Source organism: Aythya marila (genome assembly GCF_965140915.1).
Source record: "Aythya marila genome assembly, chromosome: 3".
Lineage (NCBI taxonomy): Eukaryota > Metazoa > Chordata > Aves > Anseriformes > Anatidae > Aythya > Aythya marila.
Genome location: NC_139044.1, coordinates 19506569 through 19529163, shown reverse-complemented (window position 1 = coordinate 19529163; position 22595 = coordinate 19506569). Strand labels below are relative to the sequence as shown.

The 22595-nt window shown below is 35.4% G+C and overlaps 1 protein-coding gene across 1 annotated transcript in view; it reads left to right on the top strand.

Moving 5' to 3' along the window:
- USH2A (usherin) overlaps positions 1–22595 on the top strand; it is a gene marked incomplete at its 3' end in the record, with an annotated part of 395140 nt that overhangs the window by 312141 nt on the left and 60404 nt on the right. The window contains exons 50-57 of the mRNA XM_082757605.1: positions 3514–3737; positions 5410–5620; positions 6005–6202; positions 6750–6908; positions 8716–8910; positions 14324–14431; positions 14958–15141; positions 15826–15983. Of these exons, the coding sequence (XP_082613731.1) occupies positions 3514–3737; positions 5410–5620; positions 6005–6202; positions 6750–6908; positions 8716–8910; positions 14324–14431; positions 14958–15141; positions 15826–15983 (1437 nt within the window). The remainder of the gene's footprint in view (positions 1–3513; positions 3738–5409; positions 5621–6004; positions 6203–6749; positions 6909–8715; positions 8911–14323; positions 14432–14957; positions 15142–15825; positions 15984–22595) is intronic.

Here is a 22595-nt window from a genome sequence, read left to right as displayed (position 1 = left end):
ATACATCATGCTCAATAGGTTTTTGCTTAATTTCTTAGAGTAATTCAGCCTTGCTAAATATATCATGAAAATGCACAAGCCATGCACAAAATGTATGTGTTCCCTATTCCTCTTATTTATAATGATTCTGATGGGGAAAAAAAAAAAAAAAAAAGTCTCACACAAGGACATAATTTACTTACAATTGGCTTATCAAATGGATACTTAGAATTTTGCAAGAACATGGTAGTTGGAAAACTGATCCCATTGTCTAGAAGGGGAAGAGGTAACAGGGATGGCTTTAAGCAAAAGCTGACATGCTTCCAAAGCTCTGTTTTGTAGCTGGCAATAGATGCCACAGTTTAAAATGTAAGAACAATTTAAAGCTTTTGTTTGCCATTTTTTGGTTTCTTGTAAAAATCATATGAGAAAAAACAATCACTACAAGTGAAAATCTTGTTGCATAATCAGTTCTGCTGAAAGCAGCATGTTTCTGCAGAACCTAGACCATTTTTGCACTGAATGATGGTTTTAAGAGTTTGTATGGTAGAGTTTTTTTCATTTGCCATTGTATACCTCTCTTGGAGAGTCTGTCCTGCAACAAGATATGTGTCTTCTACCCATATTACTTTTTTTTGGGGGGGAGGGAGGTCTGTTCTCTTGGATCTTATTTTGTGCCCCTTGTTGGCCTTATTTAGTGGGGGGACCATAGAGACATCTACTGGCAGAGGCTGGCAGCAATACCATTGTATGCACATATCCTGAGCCCCATGGCTGCAATGTGATTATCCAAAGTTGTCTATTTCTGTCTATAACGGATAATGGAAGCTGAAACCACTCTTGGATTTTCTCTTAAAAAAACAAACAAACAACAACAAAAAAAACTAGTAAAATGCCCCTATACTGTCTCAGACAGTGAAAGATAATGCTTTTTACTGTTGTGGTTTCTGATCTGTAATAGTTACAATACCCAAATGTAAGCCAAGGATTTTTGGAGTAGTCTGCAATGTACACTGGCTCTGTATTTTGTTGATCCTCTATTCTGGCTCCAAAGGCTAAGCCTTCTAATACTCATTTTTCCCCTTTGAAAGCATTGGTTTTGCAGATTTACTAAATTAGTAATTCATCACTCAGCTATGTTTGTAAATTTTTTCAGTTGCCGGCAATGAACATGAAATAATTGTTGACAGAAATCACTGTTAGCAAGAAGAGTCTTTTCCAGCCCATGGATTTTCTTTTTGCTGTAATGCATTACGTGCCTATGAAACATAAATATATAAAGCATGACACATGCATTCAAGCTGATTTACAAACAAATATTTTGTATTTTGGTACTGTGTTGAATTCAGGAAAGGTTTATAGAATTTCTGGATCCTTAAGCAATTGAATAAAGCAATTTTTAGAAAGCAAATCAATCCATCAATATTACATAGCCCTATTTTGTTTTTCTTGGAGCATATTTAAAATTATACATTTGAGGTGTCAAGGTTCAGGAGTCAAGTGCTACATGTGATAAATTAAGCAGAGGTCAAGGGCTATGCAATGCAGTTTCAGAAGATTGTCTACCTCTGCCTTTGCAGCTCATTCATGCTGAAGTGATGCACTATGGGAATTACTACCAAACTCTGCTCTGCAACATCTGCTCTCCCTAAGTGAGTTAGTGCACGTCAGACATCTTTATGTCAGAATATTGCAGTGATGGATGCAGTCTTCAGAAAATGCTGCATAAAAATCTGGTGTGCCGTTCTGGCCATTAAGTGAAATTACTATTTAAATTAATGGCGCTGTCACAGTTTATCTGTGCAAAGAATGAACGCTGATTAGGGTATTAAGTAATTAGCAATTTATCACACTGGAACAAGGTTGATAATAATTAAAGAAGTAATGGTTTACCAAAGAAACTAGAAAGGGAGTCACTTCTTGTTATGTGAGTGAAATCTTGGCTGAAAAATTTAATTCAGTCAAACAAAGATGAGGTTCACACTGAAAGAATACAGCCTTGTTTGTTTCAACAGAAAAACAGTTCATTATCAAAATTTTATTTTGCCTGTCAAAAGTCCCTTGGGGCTACCTGAGTTGCTTATTAGTATTGAATTGAGTCTTTTTCTGCATTAATTCTCTACTTAAAATTGGTAGGATCATAGGACAATTTGGAAAAAGGGTGTGAACAGGAGGAAATATTTACCTCTTGGAGAGCTGGTGACCACAATTTGATTTCTGTGAATGAAACCAGTCCTGAAAATAGGTGAAGCATGCAAGCAACTTCACCATTTTGAGCCATTGCTCTGAATGCTTTAGCAGGATCATACCCTTAACAACTAATTTTCATTATGTATGACTTCCTAAGAGAGATTTGCTGAAATAAATGATAGAGAATAAAGCAGCCACTTCTGCATGTGTATTAAATATCTACATACTACAGAAATTACATCAAATGCAAATTACTTTATAGGTGTAACAGTATATCTCAGCTCTGTTTTTTTTTTTTTTTTTTTTTGTGATATCTTTCTACTTGAATTAGTAATAATATTTTTTTCACTGTCATTTATAGGGGTATTTACCCCTTTCTTTAAATGGTGGAGGATTCAAAGCAGGTATTTCACAGTTGCAAAATCATCACAGAATCACAGAATTTCTAGGTTGGAAGAGACCTCAAGATCATCGAGTCCAACCTCTGACCTAACACTAGCAGTCCCCACTAAACCATATCCCTAAGCTCTACATCTAAACGTCTTTTAAAGACTTCCAAGGATGGTGACTCCATCACTTCCCTGGGTAGTCTGTTCCAATGTCTAACAACCGTTTTGGTAAAGAAGTTCTTCCTAACATCATGTTTGTGAATATATGGAAACCTACACTGATTATGATGAGCTTTTAATTTTAAAGTAGAATTATCAAAAATAGAGCCTGTGGAATTAAATTTGTCAGGTTTTCAATTCCACTGTAGAAATGAAAATTATATTTAGATACTAACTTCTTAAAGCATAAATATGAGGGCTGAAGCTTCACTGTGGGTATTTGTTAAGTAACCCATTCAGTTCCATATACTCTCTATGAACCCTCACTTTAAATCATAAACTGTAATGTGAAACATTCTGGAATGTTAAGACATACTGGTTGGAAGACTGCCCATCTGGGAGGAATGAATGAGATCTGACTGAGAGGTATGTTGAGAAGCTTTCTCAATTTCTGCATCAACAGTCTGTCCTTGACCTGTAGCACATAGTACCTTTCTATGGTACTTCATAGGTAAGGTTCTTACAAAAGTTGAGGAATAGTGTAAGTTAACTCTAGAAGATCCCTGTTTTTTCCTTTAATTCTTGGTTGTTTTCAAGTAGGTCTAGAATTTAGGATTCTTGCTTCGGTCACCTTGCATTCAGAATTTAATCTCACTTCAGCTAAATCATCGTATTTCCAGCTGCTGATGGTTTTATGCCAAGCTATACTGCAGCCTGAGCTTTCTTCTTTCTTACCTCTTTTAAAAATTATTTACATTACATATTCAGATCTATATTTTTTGTTTGTTGTTTTCAGGGATGTTCTGTTGTGGGCAGGAATATGTAAATGTGTCAGATACCATATGCTGCTCAGGTTCCAGTGGTGAGTCCCTAGCACATGTTAGAAAGAATGACCAAGTGCCAGTAAAATGCTGTGAGACTGAACTTATTCCAAAGAGCGAAGAATGCTGTAATGGAGTTGGATATAATCCTTTGAAATATGTTTGCTCTGACAAGATTTCAGCTGGAATGATGATGAAGGTAATTGATAGAAAATCTCTCAGTAGCTCTGATTTGACAATGGAAAGAGAAATACACTGTTCATAACTATTTTTCTAAAATAGGAATATAAAAACTCTTGTGTGCATTATTCATTTTCACATTACATCCATATTAATACCGAATGAGTTCACCATGATTGATGTTATTGCAATGAATTCTAAAGGAATTAATAATGATTAGCTGCCTCTGTGAAGTGTTGCCCAGCACTTCAGATTAGTACAGTGGCTAAAAGCTGGCATACTAACAAGACTGGCATATATAGCCAGTTCCCATTCTGTGGCCACTGTTCCTGACAATGTTCCTTGATTGGAAATTGAAATTGAAGTCACCTGTTCTGATGTATAAAAATGCTATTACATTTCAGTTCAGGCAGGCAGTATAACATAGATTTCCCCAAACTTCCTCCACAAAAAAATTAATAAAAATAAAGCAATTGATATTTTCTTGATGGACTTAATCTTGATCCTGTTGAAAACAAGTGTCAATTTTGGCATAAATTTCAGCAGTATTAGGTCCCTGTATAATGTTTAGTAATAATGAGGATATTTTTCATGCTTTCGACACAAAGTGAATTATGTAGTTTATTTTCACTCCATTTAAATGTCATAATACACTAAGCAACATAAAAGCTAAAGCTACTTCTGTCATTTTTAAGAGCAGCCAGTGACTAGATGCGTCAGCAGGAAACAATTTGGCCAAACTTTCAATTGCAGTTCCAACTGAATTCAACAGAAATTTTCAAGTAATAACATCTCAGTGTTAGATGTAAGCTGTGAAAAAGTAAACTGTTATTTTTTTTTTTTTTTTTTTGCTTAAGGGAAAAAAAACATTTCAAAGGATGGAAACTATTTTAATGTATATATATTTGCATATAAGTATGTATTTATATTTAGAGAGGGACAGAGAAAGTGGATGAGAGAGGATTGGATTTTGTGAATGCTACAATATGGAAATGAAGTAGATATTGTCAAATGTATCACTGAAATGAAAAACAAACCAAACCCTACCACATACAGGTGTTCTGATATACTTTCCACTCACCTGCTGTGGTAACACACAAATATTTCTTTTAAACACACAAATATATAAAATATACTTCAAACCCCTATGGATCAGGTTCTTAAAAGCTGCCAAGGAATTGCACAGAGCCCTCCTGTGCACTAGGAAAGCTGGGGGAGGGGGGTGGGTGCTACTGGTTTGTCTCAGGACCTTTGACCTACTGACAATTCTTCAATGTTCAAATGTTTAAATTCTCAGGTAAAACCCCATCCTCATTTGACTACTGACTCTTCAACTTTCAATAAACCCAGTCATTTAGGGTTCCAGTGGTTAAAATTTGTGATGTTTTGTACAAGGAACCTACAAAAACAAAAGCAAAAACAAAAACAAAAAAAAAAAAAGCAAAAAAACAAAAACAAACAAACAAACAAAAAAACTCCCTTTCTTTTAGAAAGGACTATTAAAGCATTAATGATCAAAGACAGTAGGCTGACCAGAGACTGAAAGAGTTTCTGCATGCTAGAAATACCAACATACTAAGTGTGTGGTTGCCTGATTTGGGTGTTGTGTAAAGACAGAGAAATATTATTGGAAGCATCTATAAAGAAAGGAAGAAGTGTAAATATATTAAAATTGTATGCATATTCCATAGGTAAAAGAAGAATGCAAGGCTAATATCCTTTGTCCTTTATCTATGGAAAAAACAGCACATTGTGGAAAGTGTGACTTTGATCCTAGGGAGAATATCTGTGCATGGATAAAAAGTTCACGGAGTGCTACAGAAAAGGAGATAAAGGAAGGTGTGTGTCCAGCTGAAGAGGAGACTGTCTACACTGGAAGCCAAAATCATTATTCATTTACAGGTAAGAAAAAAAATGGCATATCAGATCGGTGGTTTGCTAGTATGTTTTAATTCACCATGGGGAAAAAGATGTCCCAAATGCTATCAGATATTTTAACTGAATGTGAAGCAAATGTAATGAAGTAGCATTCCTTCAGAACTAGTCTGAGCATCTTTAGGGGAATGGAGTGGGTAGTAAGAAGTTTGGTGAATACAATAAGGCCTAAAGGTTCTTTCACAAATGTTGCTACAAGTGTTATATCAGACAACGGCCCTACCCAAAGGAAAAACTTCCCTATCTGTCTTTAAAAATGTAAGTAGTTATAGACATAGAAACAGAAAACAATACTTATTTTGTATGTTGTTAAAAGACTGAGGTGACTCAAATGTAACTTTCTTTTTGTAGATCTGAACCTAGAACCTTTTATCACATATGAGTACAGGGTGGCCGCTTGGAATAGCTATGGAAGAGGCTTCAGTGAAATTAGCAGAGCTGTCACTAAGCAAGATGTGCCACAGCGTGTAAGTCCACCAAAATGGGCTAAAGTAGATAACCGTGAAGATGTGATACTTCTGAATTGGGAAGAACCACTTCAACCAAATGGTATTGTTACTTATTTTTAAAAAATGTATGTTCTGTCACTATACTGACAGTGTTCCAAAAACACAGAATGTTTTAATTAATCACTGACACTGAGATATATTTATTGCAAAAACTCTAGGTTGAAATCATTTTCATTTTCACAGAAGACAATTTAGTATGTTTTTAGAAGTGCCTAAAAACCTCTTTTGAGAAGAGTGGTAATGATAGTAATGAGGAAATATGATCAGAAAATCACAATCATGTTATAAAATTTGGGGGAGGAGCTTGATACTCAGTTCTTTCAGGAAAACTTGGTTATGATTTTCAAACTGTGAAAACTTGGAACAACTTTCAATGATCATTGAGATCCACTGAGATGTTGATGTAAAGGTTGAGCAGAGTGACTTTAGAGTAATTGACACTAACCATTTAAGTGGGATGACTACCTATTAGAGTGGTCACCTAGAGATTTCATTTAATATTTTCTGTTTGCAGAGGATGTTGTTATAGCATACCATCATGAAGCATTTCTCAGCTAACAAAAGGGAAAACTTTCTTTCTGTGATAGGTCTTATTATTCACTATATCATTCTCCGAGATGGAATCGAGCGTTTTAGAGGAACAGAAACAAGCTTCAGAGATACAAGTGGCATCCAGCCATACCAAGAATATTCATACCAACTGCGAGCCTGTACTGTTGCTGGTTGCACAGACAGCAGCAAGGTTAGTGAATTGGTCTATACAGAACTGGTGCCAGACATTTATCAGCTGGTGTGGTAACATATAAATGCTTTTGGAAAGGTGTAATTTGAAGACATGATGATTATTGAGCAAGTAAGTGAAAAGCATCAATAATCTTATTTGGATTCAACTACTGACAGATGTTTATTCGGATCCTAAGGTTGATACAAACAAGTGGAAGAAGAAAGCAGTAATTCGGTCTTGGCAGTGCTGAAATTACACTGTAAAAACTGATGTTTGTTAAATAGAAAGCTGTACATGATAGAATAGAGTAAGGAATATTAAAATGCATTTTCTCAAATCCTTGAAATTAAATCTTTGCTTCTCACTAAGATGTGTATTGCTGCTTCTTCCATGCTATTTCTTAGTGTACCTTCTAGTAGATCAGCTTCTTCAACAACCTTCTTTTTCTAAGGCTGCTTCTACTATGTTACCTTTGTTGGCTTTCCATGTCTATGCTGACTTCAGGCGTTACACTTCCTTTGTGCACAGCCTGCCTCTGCTTCTGTTTTTTAAGCAGACAGAATCTCTTTCTTCCCTTTGTCACTGTTTTGTTTTTTCTCATATCACTTAGAATCATGGATACCTTTCACCAGCATTACTGTCTAGCCAGCTCTAGTTTCTCTTCTGCAAAGTATCCGTCTTACTCATCATTTGGAAAAACTATTTAAGTGACCTTTTTCACAATAATATCCTTGCTTTGTGAAAACAATTTTCTAGGAGTGCAAGTGTAAGATATGTGGAACAGAAGTGGGGAAGAGTGACTGTGTTTTGTAATTACGGTATCTATGGGGTTGAAAAGGTGGATTTTTTCAGGTTTTTACATATTTTTCTTACTGGTACAAATCTCATCCAAAAGTATGAGAAAAGAAGGACTGACAGAGGGATAGAGGTAGGCACATAGTCCTCTACCTGCAAACATAGCTATGATCTGGAACCTGTATAGCCACCATTGCTACAACCATTAGCCTGAACTAATACATTCTGCTTATCACACTTGTATGTAATTAAGGAGTTTACAGTTGCAAACACTGAAGTCTGCAAGTAGAGACTGATTCCATCAAATGTACTAAAACAATATATTACAGAGGGCACATTTTATATTTAGAGCATAATATAAATACTTTAAAGTGGTAATAACAAAAAAAAAAAAGTGATTCTAGAAGAGAAAAAGGTTCGACTCACTTATTAAACTGGTATCATTTGGATATGCCTCTGTACAAAACACTAGAGATGTGTCAACAGAAAATCAGCAGTGCCCTGCCCTGCCCCCCTTCTTTTGTAGGAAGAGCTAAACAAGTGTGAGGTTAATGAGTCCGAAGTTATTCTATCTTTCAGAATCTTTGTTTTTCTTAAAAAAAACATGGAGTTACACATAACTTTGATAGAGTTCAGATTGCACTGGATATATTGAGGTTTAGCCCCATGTTTACTGGTGCTTAAAATATATGAAATCAGGCAGTTAAAATGCAGAGACACTGACGAACCATATGGAAGAGAGTTATCAAGAGTTTTCAAGCAATACAGTTTTTGTTGTTTCACCCTGTGCTATACATTGCAGCTAAGATTGTGGTGAACCTGTCGTGATAAATTGTAGACATAGACTTATGTAATATATTCAAGGTCAGATTTCATTGTGAAAAAGGAGGAAAAAACTAACTAGTTCTCCAGGCTCTTGGTAATGATATGCCAGACCAAACAACATTTTAAAACAAAAGTGACATTCTCATTGATCATGGTATCTAGTGTACTATTACATTAAATTGCTGTTTAATTCATATGTCTTCAGGTAGTTGCAGTCACTGTCCAAGGAGTCCCTGAGAGCGTTCAGCCACCAGACATCAGTGCTTTGAACTCAACAGCATTGTATTTAAGCTGGACTGCACCCAAAAAACCAAATGGTATTATCAGAGAGTACCAGATCAGTCAAGTGGGAAAAGGACTTATTTACACTGACACTGGAAGCAAAATGCAACACACAGTATCAGGTAAGGAGGCAGAACTGAGAATCTAATGTCCTATCCTTAAGATATTGAAAGTATTAACATAAAAAATGCCACCTGTCAGTAACTTTTAAATCTGACCTTTTGTGCACAGTTTAGAAATGATTTATACCCATTTTACATACCTTAAATTTATTTTCTTCAAGCTTTTCAATTCAGGCTTCTGATGTTAAAATACTAATAATTTCAAAATTATAAAACTAATCTATCCAGCTCAATTCACGATTCATGCTTTGTGGTGAGCTTGAGCTCTCAAATATTCTGTGTAGGCTTGACATCCCTTAACACAGATATGACTCTCTTTTTTACCATTAATGTGCAGTAATGTGGTTGAAGTCACTGGTGCCACTGTGAATGTGTAGCAGTGTAGAAGCAAGAAAGATCCAGTACTTTATGGCTGAGTCATTAAAAAGGAAAAGAAAGGGAAAGATTAGGATTCTGTTTATGTTAAATATTGCTTATATACATTTTTTTAAATGCTTGGTGAAATTTCGTGAATGTGCATGTATCTGAAAGAAGCTTTAGTCAAGAGATTTGGGGGGGGGGAGATTTAACTCAAATGTATTATTGTCAAATATTTATTTATTAGTTATATTTGAATTTTACATTGAAGCAAAATTATACTTAATAAGCCAATGCTTTTCTTGAATACAAAAGATGAACATAAACTTTTTGGGATATCTTTTCACACTTCTTGATCTCAGGTTACTTAGTAAATTCTTGTGTTTGTGTTTTTTTAAAATTCATAAATACATTATTATTATTATTTTATTTTTTTTTCTACCTGATGGAAAACACAAAGATTCATAAGTTATAGTTGTTATAGTCACCATACAAAATCCACCTAAGAAGTAGAAGTCGACTTAGGGCATATCAAAGCCATCCAGTATACTTGCCCTCCCAACCTCCCCTCAGAGCATGAGTTCTTAGTCATGTTGGATACCTTCATGTTTTCAAATAGATCCTTCTTGTTGTGGCTGCTCACAGAAGACTAAAGAATGGCTGTTCCTCTTTGACAGTAGCATGCTCAAGCATAAAATTCATCAATGGTATATTAAACCTATCACCATATTTACTTCTTCTGCAGATGGGGTATTAACAAAAGTATCCCTGCTTGTGGTATATGTTTCAGAATTGCTGTTTTAAGTTTGTGATGTAAAGAACACCTACCAACAAGCAATGATTTTTCACTTAAGCCCATTTGAAAAATGCTTCTTCTGTGCTCCTGGTTCCTTCCCCAAAAGCACTTATAGCTCCAGAGTAACTGAGATTTTTAATGCAAGCAATATAGGTTTTTTTTACCCGTTGCAAGGGAGAGGAAGTAGTTACCTCCTGAGAAACAAAGATCTTTTTTCCTTTTGTGCTGCTATACCATTAAGCCATTGTCCAATGCTGCCATGTTCAGCCAGGAGCAAAATAAGTGATTGTTCTTCCTGACGGTCATAATCGAATCCTCTGCTGTTTTCTGTAGGAAGTTCCTAGGGTAATAATGTGGAATTCATGGCAGTGATTTTGCAGTGTGGATAATTACTGCTCTCTAAACTCAAAGAATAAGCTAAAACAATCAAATTTATTTCATACATAATCTCAAATGTTTGAACGAACTATTGTGTTATTCCCTGTGGATGTAGGTTTTGATTTTCTTATCTTCTCTTTTTTTTTTTTTTCTTTCCAAAAACATCTGCTTTTCCCTGAGCAACAGATGAACATTAATGAAGCTGTAGCATTAGTATTTCTTGAGACTTTGAATCTAGGTTCTTGCAAGTAACAGACGAGAAGGCTAGCACCTTGCCACTGCACCATTGTCTTGCTGCTTATTTTTAATTACATCAAAGCTTTGGAAACATGATCCCACAAATGCTTTGTGGGAATAGCGGTGAATGTGCTCATCATGTGAAATCCATAAATTGCTTATAATCCTCTCAAGATGTTAAAAAAAGCATTAAGTAATTGAAGACAGGAAGTCCTCAGTTAATTATTTAGAGGTGTTATCAATGCTTTAAGCAAACTGAAGCATTTTCTGCTATCTCACTGAGTTGAATGCCACTGGGACCTAGGGGCAGCAGCCATCATCTTCTCATATTCTCTAATGCAAACAGCACATGGCAGCTTGTCAATAAAAGACCTTTTTATATCATTTATTACTGAACACTTCCACTACCCTGTACAGAACAATTTGGATGACAGTTATGGCATTGTTTCACTTTGCGTTACTACTCCTTTACAAATGGGCCTGCTAATGCTCTGCAATGGGGGGGGGGCAGGCAGAGGGTAAGACTAAGAAAATAATTAGGGGAATTGTAAGAGAAAGCTAAGAGTGCCCTCTTCAGCAGCAGCAGGTGGGTTTATTGCAATAACTCTTCTCAAGTTCCCCTTTTTCGTACACTAAATATCATATCCCAAATAAGAGGCTTTATCATAGGAACAATTATCTTTAGGTAAAAGCCAGATAAGATCATTGATATTTACTTTAGGAAAAGAAACAAGGTTAAAAAATATTGTGTGATTGAATGGCTTCAAATTCTTTCATTGAAATATATTCTCCATTTCAAGGTAGTGAAAACTGAAGAGGCATGGTAATGTTGTCACTGGTCAACCTGTCTCAATGCAGCCTTGAATTATTAGTAATATTTATCTAAAAAGCTCATGGGGATAGAAGGATTGTGTAAGGCTGTGGTCAGAAATCTGACATCTTCCTGAGTAAATTCCCATGGTAGGGCCCAAGAGTGTTAGCCTGGGCGCTAATTACTGACCTTGCTGGAGCCATACCCACAAATGCAGACAAACGGTATCAGAAATAATTGATTTGGCTACTAGGACAACGCATTCTTTAAAAAGCTGTTTCACAACCCTTTTGGCAAATAACAAATGCTGCAATAATGAAACAGAATTCTAAGGCTAAAACAACTAAACAGGAGACAAAAAAAAAAAAAAAAAAAAAAAAAGAAAAAGAAAAAGAAAAAGGAGGGGTGAAGTATCCTCTAGTGAACAATCACATAGAGAAATTGGAAAAACAAAATGCTGTTTACATTACAAAATTATCTTACCTGTTATTTTTATTATCAATCACATACATAGCTTTGTACAGAGCTTTCCAAAGCATACATAAGACAAGGTCTGTAATGCAGAGCTTTAATAGTGTAGATAAAAATCTGATATGACTGCTCCATGTATAGAGGTTTCAGGTATCAGAATTCCACCAATAAATTTAGTGAAACCATGTGCTCTTTTTTTAATGCCCATTTTTCTCTTTAAAGTGTAGTTGTAAATGAGTATTGCTTTATTATGCATGTTTCCTTTAAAAGTGAACATGACTCCCTTTAGGGGAATTCAAGTAATTTGTTGCCACAGTAATCTTTTCTATCCTGAAATGTTAAATACTTGGCTTTCCTCCATGCCTTTGCCTCTCTCTAGTCTGCAAGTGTCATTTCCTCCCTTCTTACTTTATACTCAGTGTTCAGATGATTTTTCTTCTTTTCCAGTTCATGATTAGGTTACAGTCAGGGCTGTCCCTCTGAGTCATCTCTTTATTTTCTCTCCTTCGTGTCTTGTGTAATTTGTAAGCAGCCTGCATGTCTTCCATTCATTACTCTACCTTTCTACATAATCATTGCTTCTTATTTCTATTTTTTTCTAATAGGTTTTAATTAAAATGTCTGCATACTGACTGTAAGCAAGGATTTTCTTAAAAACAAAGATATTTCCCAAGCTTTGTCACAGAACTGCATTGTTCTTGAAGTAATTACAATTAGGCATAAGTTACATCAAAAGTATGGTAAATAAAGCTGATAATGCAGCTTCTGTTTAGTAGGGTTATTCCTTCAGGGAATCTTATTGTAGATGGGCCTAATTCTACGTCTGACTGCAGCTAAATATCCTTTTGTCTCAGCACATATTAGGCACCTATAGGCAGACCTAGAAAACCCAGGGTTCATGGGACTACAAAACACAATCCACAGGGATAGCACAAACCCATTTTCTGACCAGCCCTGTGCCCTCAGCCAAGGGTATTGTAGTAACCTGGGCCTCCACAGTCTGGTCAGCAGTTAAAGTTGAGCTCTGAGGTGTTCAAGCCAGGCTCACACGGAGGCCTGAATCTTTAAAGATTTGATCTGTTAAAACTGTGAGGACCATTTAATGGATATGCACAAATGGCTTTTCTAAAGCTTAGCATCTTAACCAAATTTGGGTACATTTTGTAGGAGAAGTCCTAAAATCCAGTTCTTAACCAGTGGGCAACTTGATGTCAAAACTGAAGTCACTGACACACAGCAAATAGATGTTTGAAAATTTCCAACAAATATTCAAAGCAAGATATTCTCTTTTAGTCTCATTCAAGTATGCCAAGCATAGAAGGTTTGGGGTGAAAAAATAGTTCTAAAAGAGGTAACTAAAATTAGTATCTTGAAACCTGGTTATCATCCCTTTTTCTGACTGTTGTATAGCAGTTATAGCAAAATCTTGTAAAAATAATAGGAAAAAATGCAGACAAAATTGAATATATAGAAGTTGGAAAAGGGGCAAGAACAGAGTATGTCTTTGGACTTGTTTGCAGTTCAGTTGGAAAATTCATGTTCAAGTAAGGGTTTATTGTTCTCTTTTCTCATTGTTGCAAATATATTTGTATTAAATATTCAAAACATTTCAGGGTTTTCAGCTGTTCACTTCCAAAGCTCTAAGGAATTATATTTTCAAGTGCTTATCTGTTGGAAAGCTTTGAATGGCCGTCACCAATTATCATAGAATCATAGAACAGCCTGCGTTGGGTGGGACCTTAAAGACCATCGATTTCCATTCCCTCTGCCATGGGCATGGACACCACCCAATAGATGCCCAGGGCCTCATCCAGCCTGGTCTTGGAACACCTCCAGGGATGGGGTATCCACAGCTGCTCTGGGCAACCTGTGCCAGTGCCTCACCACTCTCTGAGTGATTATGGAGAATATGTCTTTACCAATAATGTTTAGGTACTTTCCAGCAATGTCTTAACCATTTTTTGCAGCCAGAAGTGTAGTTTCAAAAAGCTTAAAAGGCTGAATAAATTCTCAGAAGGTTTGTATGGGTTGAGGTCTGGACTGTAGTTATTATGCTACAAGTGCTATCTAAGTTAACTGATTAGAAGCTAATTGAGATATGTCTATATGAGGGGCATCCATAGATCCATTGCAACATAGTTGCATATTAAGTCTGAATTTTGTCAAGTATTTTAACTAGTAGATGTATTTCTAAATTAGCAAGAATTCTCTATTACCGTATTATTCAGATGTAAAAGAAGAATGACTAAAATTTTATGTTTGCCAAAAATATTAAAAGTTAAATTTACCTTTAAATCCAGTACTTCCTTTTAGTGACAGAATTTTGAGAATGCCTTCATCTAACCTCTGTTTGCTCTTTCTAGGTCTGCAGCCATACACTAACTATAGCTTCAAGCTTACTGCTTGTACATCTGCTGGGTGTGCTTCCAGCCAGCCACTTTCAGGTCAAACTTTGCAATCTGCTCCTCACGGTAAGGAGAAAAGGCATTCTTAGAGACCTGCAAAAACATAGTCATAAGGGCTTGTATTTTGTAATAGTTTAACAAGGTGCAAAACTCCACCATCATCAATCAAGCTATCGTGGATAAATTTACACAGGAGAATCCATCTCTTTTCTAAGAGCATTTGGATCTCAACATGCTCTTTATACTGACTGCCTGGCACTGTACTTCTGCTTTGTTTTTGTGACAATTTTTCCACATTTATCTTCAAGTTAGCAAGGTTAGATTTAGCAGATGTCTATTTTTCAAATCACAAATTAATATGCAGAGACAGCTATGCATAGAAAGGCTGTAGCCTTTGGCTTTGTTCTCCATTATTATGTACCTTGTCTAGTTAGTTACATTTAATGAGGGTTAAATTCAGATTGTGTTGTTAGATTCTCTTATCCTCTCTGGCTATGTTTAATGCATTTGTTACAATCCTGAAAGCAACAGCACAAACTGTGCGACACCTTTCATTGTCTGTCATAAAATAGTGTCATTGTGATATTAATAGGGGTATGGCCAAAACCTCATCATATCATAGTCAGTTCAACAGAAGTGGAAATCTACTGGACTGAACCAAAGAAACCTAATGGACTCATTACTCAGTATCAATTATTTCGTGATGGAGAACAGATATTCTTGGGTGGTAGTAGAGACCTGAATTTCACAGATGTTAACCTGCAGCCTAACAGTAGGTAAGGCATGTTAAAGCAGTTTGGTGGTATATGAAATGTGTTCAAAATAAGTGTTTGTGAAACGTACAAAAATGTAAATTACTCTTTTAACAAAAGAAAAATATCTTATTGTATTACTTAATTATTGGAAAATTGGTAAAGCGTACTTTTAGGAAGCTATGAATGGTGGAGAGCCTTAATCAACTGACTTCTCTCTCTCTCTTTTTTTTTTTCTTTTGAGAACGTCATTCTGACTGACTGAAAGAGGGGGAAGCTTTTTATATTCCCCTTTGGTTGATGGTTGTTCTTGATCAGTTGTTTTATTTCTTATGGAATATACTTAGAAAAATTAAAGTCTTTAAATGTTAAACAGCACTGAATGTCTTTTATGCTATTGTTTTGCATTTTGAACATACTGACATGAAAGCATCAGCTGCTAATACTTTAATTAGGCCATTCTGGAATTTGTTTTGGAATTTTTTGGTTAATATTTCTTATGTAAACTCATGTAAATTTTAGTATAAAAATTATTGTTCTGATAAAGAATCACTTCTTTTATGTAAAGAAATCTTAAAGGTGAAAGTGCTCACTAATGCAGTATTTGTAGTCTGTTCACTTTAAATTGGTGAAAATGGGGATGTTCTATTACTGATATGCTTAAAGCTTCTAACCATAGTGTCTACTGATCTTTTTGTGTTTGCGCAGATATGTTTACCAGCTGGAAGCCAGCACCTGGGGCGGCAGCAACACTAGTGATAAATACGTTATACAAACACCAGTAGGAACACCAGAGAAAATTCATGTCCCATATAATGTCACAGTAATTGATGCATATTCTATGTTTTTAGCTTGGGATACACCAGGTAAAAACATATTTCTATGTAGTGCTTTGTAGCAGAATGAAAGGATAGAAAAAATAGTATATTAAGGCAAGCAGCTGAATCATTCAATTTTTTTATTCTTTGTATTTGGTTTTAGTGTTGGTGTGATTTAAATAACTAGTATCTAAAGCTGCTGTTTCTCGGAGACATTATTTTAATAATGTTGACCTATATACTTGACATGGGTATTGTGAGGATTAGCTAATCAAAAATCCATGCATTAATTTGATCTTGTAAACTATTACTGAGCACAAGTAGTAAGGGAAAAAAAACAATTACACTGAAAATGAGTTTCCCCTTCTGTTCCAACCAAACTGAGTTACAGAGAGGGAGACCTATCAAACTTTTGGGCTGATGATGTCTTGATAACTATGCTGGCAACTAAAAAGTCCAGTTGTCCTGCACAAATCAATTTTGAACTCCTTTAAAAAAACGGTTTAAGAGTATAGTACAGAGATCCCATGCTAGCTTTGACCTGATAGAATAAGTTTTATTCACCACAGCACCTTAGTGTTATGTGGGCATATTACCTTGCAGTATTGTAGGTCAGGAAATGCCCCAAAATTTTTCAGCTCTTGTTCCTCTGCTCCTGAACATTACCGGGTTGTCTTGGCCTGCTGCAGAGGTAGGCTAAGAAGGAATATTTGAATAATATCATCTTTTTATGTTAGAAAATGTGTTCCATTTTGTTAATGTAGATCACAGCTTAAGTGACTGCTATGGTTTGCTGATATGATAAAAATTATATGGTATAGTTATTGTGGAACAATGAGAGCAATGTAAGTGAAAAGTTTTCTGTCTTGTGTAGTTCATCTCCAGCAAGGTGTTTTCCAAGATATTAGTTTTTTTCAGTTATACTGAGGTCAGGTTTTTTAGACACTTCAGATGTTTGCATATTGCAATAGCAATAATATATGTTTTATCAGTGAACTCAAGGAAGTTTTGATGTCACCTCTTCCTAATTATTTAAGATGTTTGTACTTTTCAGAGCAGTCACAGTAGCATCAATTGGCATTAAAAATAAAGTGACCTAGTAAAGGTGTTTTGCCTTCAGTGCTGGATCGCAAGTATTGTGGTAGTGCTTAGCAGTGTTCACCTTACCCATTTAAGCAATGATTAATAAATCTATAATACCCTGAGCTGTCAATCTTTTAGTTTTCAGAAGCACAAAATCCATTATAGAAATGATATAATATATGAAAAAGATTAAAATCTTAAATTAAACTTTTCTCCCTACTGCCTGGAAGGATTTAGAACCCAGCAGAAGGCAGGTGAATTCGAATGGCATATAAGCTACAGTTGGTTTTATTGGAAAGTGAGTCATGCTGTATTATAGTTTTGATAATAAATATAATTTAAGATACAAAGTATTCAGCCACATTATAAATAGATTTAAAACACAGGAATATACTGGAAAAGAATAGGCTTTTGTTGAGTGGGGCATTTCACAGAAAAAGTTGTCCTTGTTCTGGACCTTTTCTTTCCCAGCTGCTCAAATTCCTGTTACTCATAGCAGGTTACAAACATGTAAGGAGAATTGGGCTTTGTGTAGTACATTTGGTAATATTGCAATGAATACGGTGTGTACAAAGGTTTCTGTATTTCTGAAACCACAAGATCAGAGGGTTGAAGAAGATATTGGATCTTATGAGTCTACTGTAGAGGATGAGGGTTTGATATATTGACACAGCTGTAGGAATTGCTCTCCTCAGTCAGGTGAAAGTACATGTCCCTCTTTCCAGGTACTGGGATGCATCCTGAAAGCTTATCTTACTTTTGTGGATATTTGGTGACTCAGTCCCTTCCTCTCTCACTGTGTTGTGGTGTCTATTATTTTAAGCCTTTAAGTTTGGATAAGGGATTCTTTATGCAGTGCCCCTGACAGGATAAACAGGAAAGGAAAAAATGTTGTTGTTTTTATCACAGAGCTCCAGGGCCTCTAGCTGATCTTTCATACAGGGATGGGGAATATTAAGAGCAGAGAAATGTTACTTCATGATACTAAAATAAACACTGTATGCTAGAAATTAGTTCCTGACTGTTCATAATCCTGCTTCATGTTCTTTCTGAGACCTTTGCACTCTTGGTGTTGTTGTTGTTTTTTTTTTCACAATAGGAAGACTTTGGGGCATGCAGGTGGAGGTTTATTTTGGAGGTCCTGATGTTCTGGTATGAGATACAGCCCGTTAACAGGTTCTGTGCATGCAGACCTCTGAGGCCCGTATATCCCCAGCTTGCTGGAATTCACATGTCACTGTGTGATATAGTAACCTTTTCTCTATTTTTCTTTCTGTATGTGAATCCAACATGGTATATTGAAATAATACATATTTCCATTTAAAACCCAGAATGCAGCTTTTATTATATGGATTGTCGTTCATTCCTTGACAAGAGGGGTGTTTTAATTGATAGTCTTCCTGAAAAAAGTGCTTTATATTAGCCAAGTTTTGATGAGAGGGTGGTTGGTCATAATGTCTTCCTGTCTCTGGATATCAGGGATGCTTTGGCATTCTATCTACTTATCTGCTGTAATAAATTTAGATCAAATATTCACCCTCAGTATTAATTAATGGTATCGTATTATGCAGACCTTCCTTTTTGATTGCTTTCATTATAATGTTTCAAAATCTGTGATCTATCTAAATCTTATAACTTTACAGATATGTGTCATTTGACAACTCCTGACTTAACTAAATAGCAAGGTAGCCAAGTAGTGGCTAAAGTGATGGATTCAGAAAAAAAAAATATTTGACACACCTCACTCACTATGGAAAATAGGACTTTATTTTATGAAATGGGCATCCCATTATCTTGTGTTGCATTGCCTCAGTGAACAGACCTCAAAGGTATGGTACATTTCACTGATACGTTACCGAAGGATATGTTACAATTACTGTGGAACTATTAGTGCCATGAATAGAAGCAGAAAAGCTGAATGGGAAAAAATAGTAATTCTCCCAAGGCATATCCATAAATGTTATTGATAGGTAGGTAGGTAGGTAGGTAGCTGTCCTGCATTTCAACTCATTGACAACCCCATTGGTCCTCACTGGGGTCCTGATTCTCTTGCATATACTCAGTTGCTGGCAGCAACACAAAAACAGAACATGCTCAAAAGAAATAAGATTCTGTCCTCTGCTTCTACATTACTTGCTTCATATGTTAATGATCACCTGTATTAAAATTCCTTCTTACATCATGTTTTAATAATCAACTTCATCCATCTCTGGGTTTGCTTTAGCGCTTAGAGCAAAGGTTGTGTAACATGTCTGGATTTCTATTTTGATCAAATTTGGTATTTGAATAACATTTGTGTCTTATCTTTGTCTCTTAGCTTCCCCAGCTAACCTGTTTTCTTGTTTATTTCAGAAGATGGTCTAACAAATTGTGCTGACTTCTGCTAGGGCAATGTAACATTTCCTCTTTTCAGTTCTCTCATATATAGTGTTCACACCACATCATTGTAAGCCAAATTTTTCGAAGTTCTGCATCTTGAAAGTAATCAGCATCTCCATCTGCTACTGTCTTCAGAGTCTTATTGGGAACACTTGTTACAACCAGAATGATACCTGGATACATAAAGTTTATTTTTAATATTTAAAATCAGAAAGCCAAATACATGTTTTTATTGTCTGAGATTAAAAAATAAAATATTACTTTAGACTTTATTCTCCTGCTTTTTTTTTTTTTTTAAATAGAATTATCATTCTTATTTTTATTATTTGTTGACTTTAACTGAAACAATTCAGCCATTTTGCTTGAATTGTGATGGAGTTTCACATCATATTAAACAGTTTTCATCAATTGACTTCAAAGAGATTTTTGGTGACCAGTCGGTAAAACAGGCAGTGGCTTTTCTCCCTAAATTTGGCAACTTGTGCTTCAGATGCAATTTTATGAGCTCCATTAGTTTTGAAGTACACAGAGCAGTGAACCAAATTCGCAGAGTTTTTGCACAGAATTGTCCATTGAACATTATCCAAATATGCCCACAAAAAAAAAAAAAAAAAAAAAAAGTTTAGTTTGATTGACTTGTCCCATTGCAGAGTGTGCACCTGCTGTGAAATGAAGTCACAGAGAAAAAAAGTGGAATAATTTAACTTTTTTATTTGTAAAGATAATCAGGGTTTTTCTGATTACATCTTAACTTCATAAATGTTAAATAACCTATCAGCATCTAGTTGTTGTAAATTATGAAAAAGAGCATTGCTGGGAATATTAACCAACTAAATCCTTGTTCTTTAGTGAACATGAAAATGTGTTATGGCAGGTTGTCATTGTGCTCATGGTAACTTTGACACCAAATAACAAAACTGCCATTTGCACTTAGGGTAAATTGGTTCACTTGTGCTTTTACGGTTCCCTTTATTCTGACATAAATTTATGAACTCTGGAACTAACCAAGTCGTGTGGTTTCCCAGCTGACTTGAACAAATATGACCATTTCATTTCTTTCAGTCATCAGAGCACACAAGGTAGTCGTTTCAGACTGGCTCCAGATGCTAAAGGCTATTCTGGAATATAAAAAGTTTTTTTTGACACGTTTCTGTGTTGCATGGGTGGATTTCTTCATTTTTACAGATTATAAAGTGATCCTTTGATCTTGGCATTGAATTAATTTAATCAAATTGTGGAAAAATATTAGAATTTTTCATGTAGTTTTATTTACAGTTTCCTGTTCACTTCCTCAGAATACTTTTTCTGCTGACCATATTTATTACTGGTATCATTCATTAAACATTTTCTGCCTTTAGGAGGAGGAGATTAGGGTTATGGATTTTTGTTTTAGCATTTCTGCTGAGATATAGACTGAATGTTGGACAAAGTTATGTTGAAACAGGTATCATTTGCTTCATATTGACATCTGGATTCAGCTGTCCTTGCTTGTACTTAAGCTTCCTTGGGAACTCAGGTATTCTGAATAGTTCAAATTTTTAAGGTTTCTGGTGATTTTGCCTAGAATAAATGCACTTATCAGATGCAAAAAAAAAAAAAAAAAAAAAAAAAAAAGAATTACATGAATTATGTGTCACTTTATAAGTTAGTAGACGTTTCTTGCTGAAATACCTGGTTTGTCATAAGGACTGGAGAAGAAGACTACCTTACCTTACCTCAGTAAAAAAAAAAAATATTTCTTGCAGGAGCCATCTACTATACTTCAAGATCACCTCTCAGTTTTCCTTTGTACTATCCTGCACAACTTAAAAAGCTGTATTTCTGTTATTCTGTTCTTAATTATTTTTTCTTTGAAACTTTACACTGAGGAAAAAAAAAAAAAACATTGGTATTTTATCTGTTGTCTCCCTTCACCTCCTTCAGTGGTTAATATCAGCACCTTCTTCACAAAAACTGAGCTGTTGAATAAGCTTGAAGCCATGCCTCCAGTGCAGGGCTATTTTTTCATTTTTTTTAGTATAACAGCATTTCATTTGTCTAGCACCTAGTGAAGTAGCATATTCATATTTCTTTGGGATATTTATGTCCCACTTTTCTTTTGAGAATTGTAAAAACTTGGTATTTCAAAGATTTTTCTGATCTTCCAAAGTACATCTGTTTATAATACCATGAGGAAATTTGAAATCTTTCCAATTTCCTGTATATTTTTTTTAATGTGCATATTCATAACAGTGGAAAAAAATGCATTATTAGCTTCAGGGTGATAGTATCAACAAATATTCTTTATCAGAAATGCACCAAAGCCACAATTACAAGAAAGAAGGGACTTGTTTTCCAAATTAACAAACAAAGTTTCTCGAGATCTGGATGAGTCTCAGAACTGCTTAAAGGCATCTGGTTCTTGGTGCAGTCACAAAGAAATCTCTGTGACATCCAAAGTAGGTATTGTGTTGAAAGAACAACGTGCTCTTGCTAATCAGATGCATCTTGACTCATTTCAGAAAGGTACCTTGTCTATGTCTTCTTGTACTTTGTTTTTACTTAGGGCTATGCCTTAAGTGACTGCAGAATGAAGGAAATACACTTAACTGACAAACTCTTCATTGGTTATTCTCTTGGTTTTATGAAACCACTGCTGTCTGTGTAGAACAGTAGTAGAGAGACAATGAAAAGCCCATGTCCTAATTACTGGAAAATAATTGCTGTTATATTTTGTTCATGTACCCTGGATTCTTCTTTCACCCAAAGACACCAGTAAGGAAAAGAGTCTCATTTAGATAGTAGCTGGAGGCTTTCTGACTGTGAATATTGATGGGTCTGGAATCCAAGGATACAGAGATAGAGAGAGCTGCAGCCTAATGTAGCTCTTCTCTCTGCACCCTTTGAAAACAACCACTAGCCAAACAAACAAGAAAAACCAAACCAAACCAAACAAAACAAACAAAGGAAAACAAACAAACAAACAAACAAAAAACATTGAGAAGCGATGTGGAAAGAAACACAAAAAGATCCAGGAACTTCTGCCAGTCATTCTGAAGTGATGGTGTATGGCTTAGTGTGTTCTCTTGAAATATTAAATTTTTCATCTTCTCAACAGAACTGGAAAACAAAGAATTGACAGCATGGGAAGATGAATAGAGTGGGAAAATGTTTGAATTTGAACAAGATAGTAAAAATCAGTTTAATTTCTCTTCAACA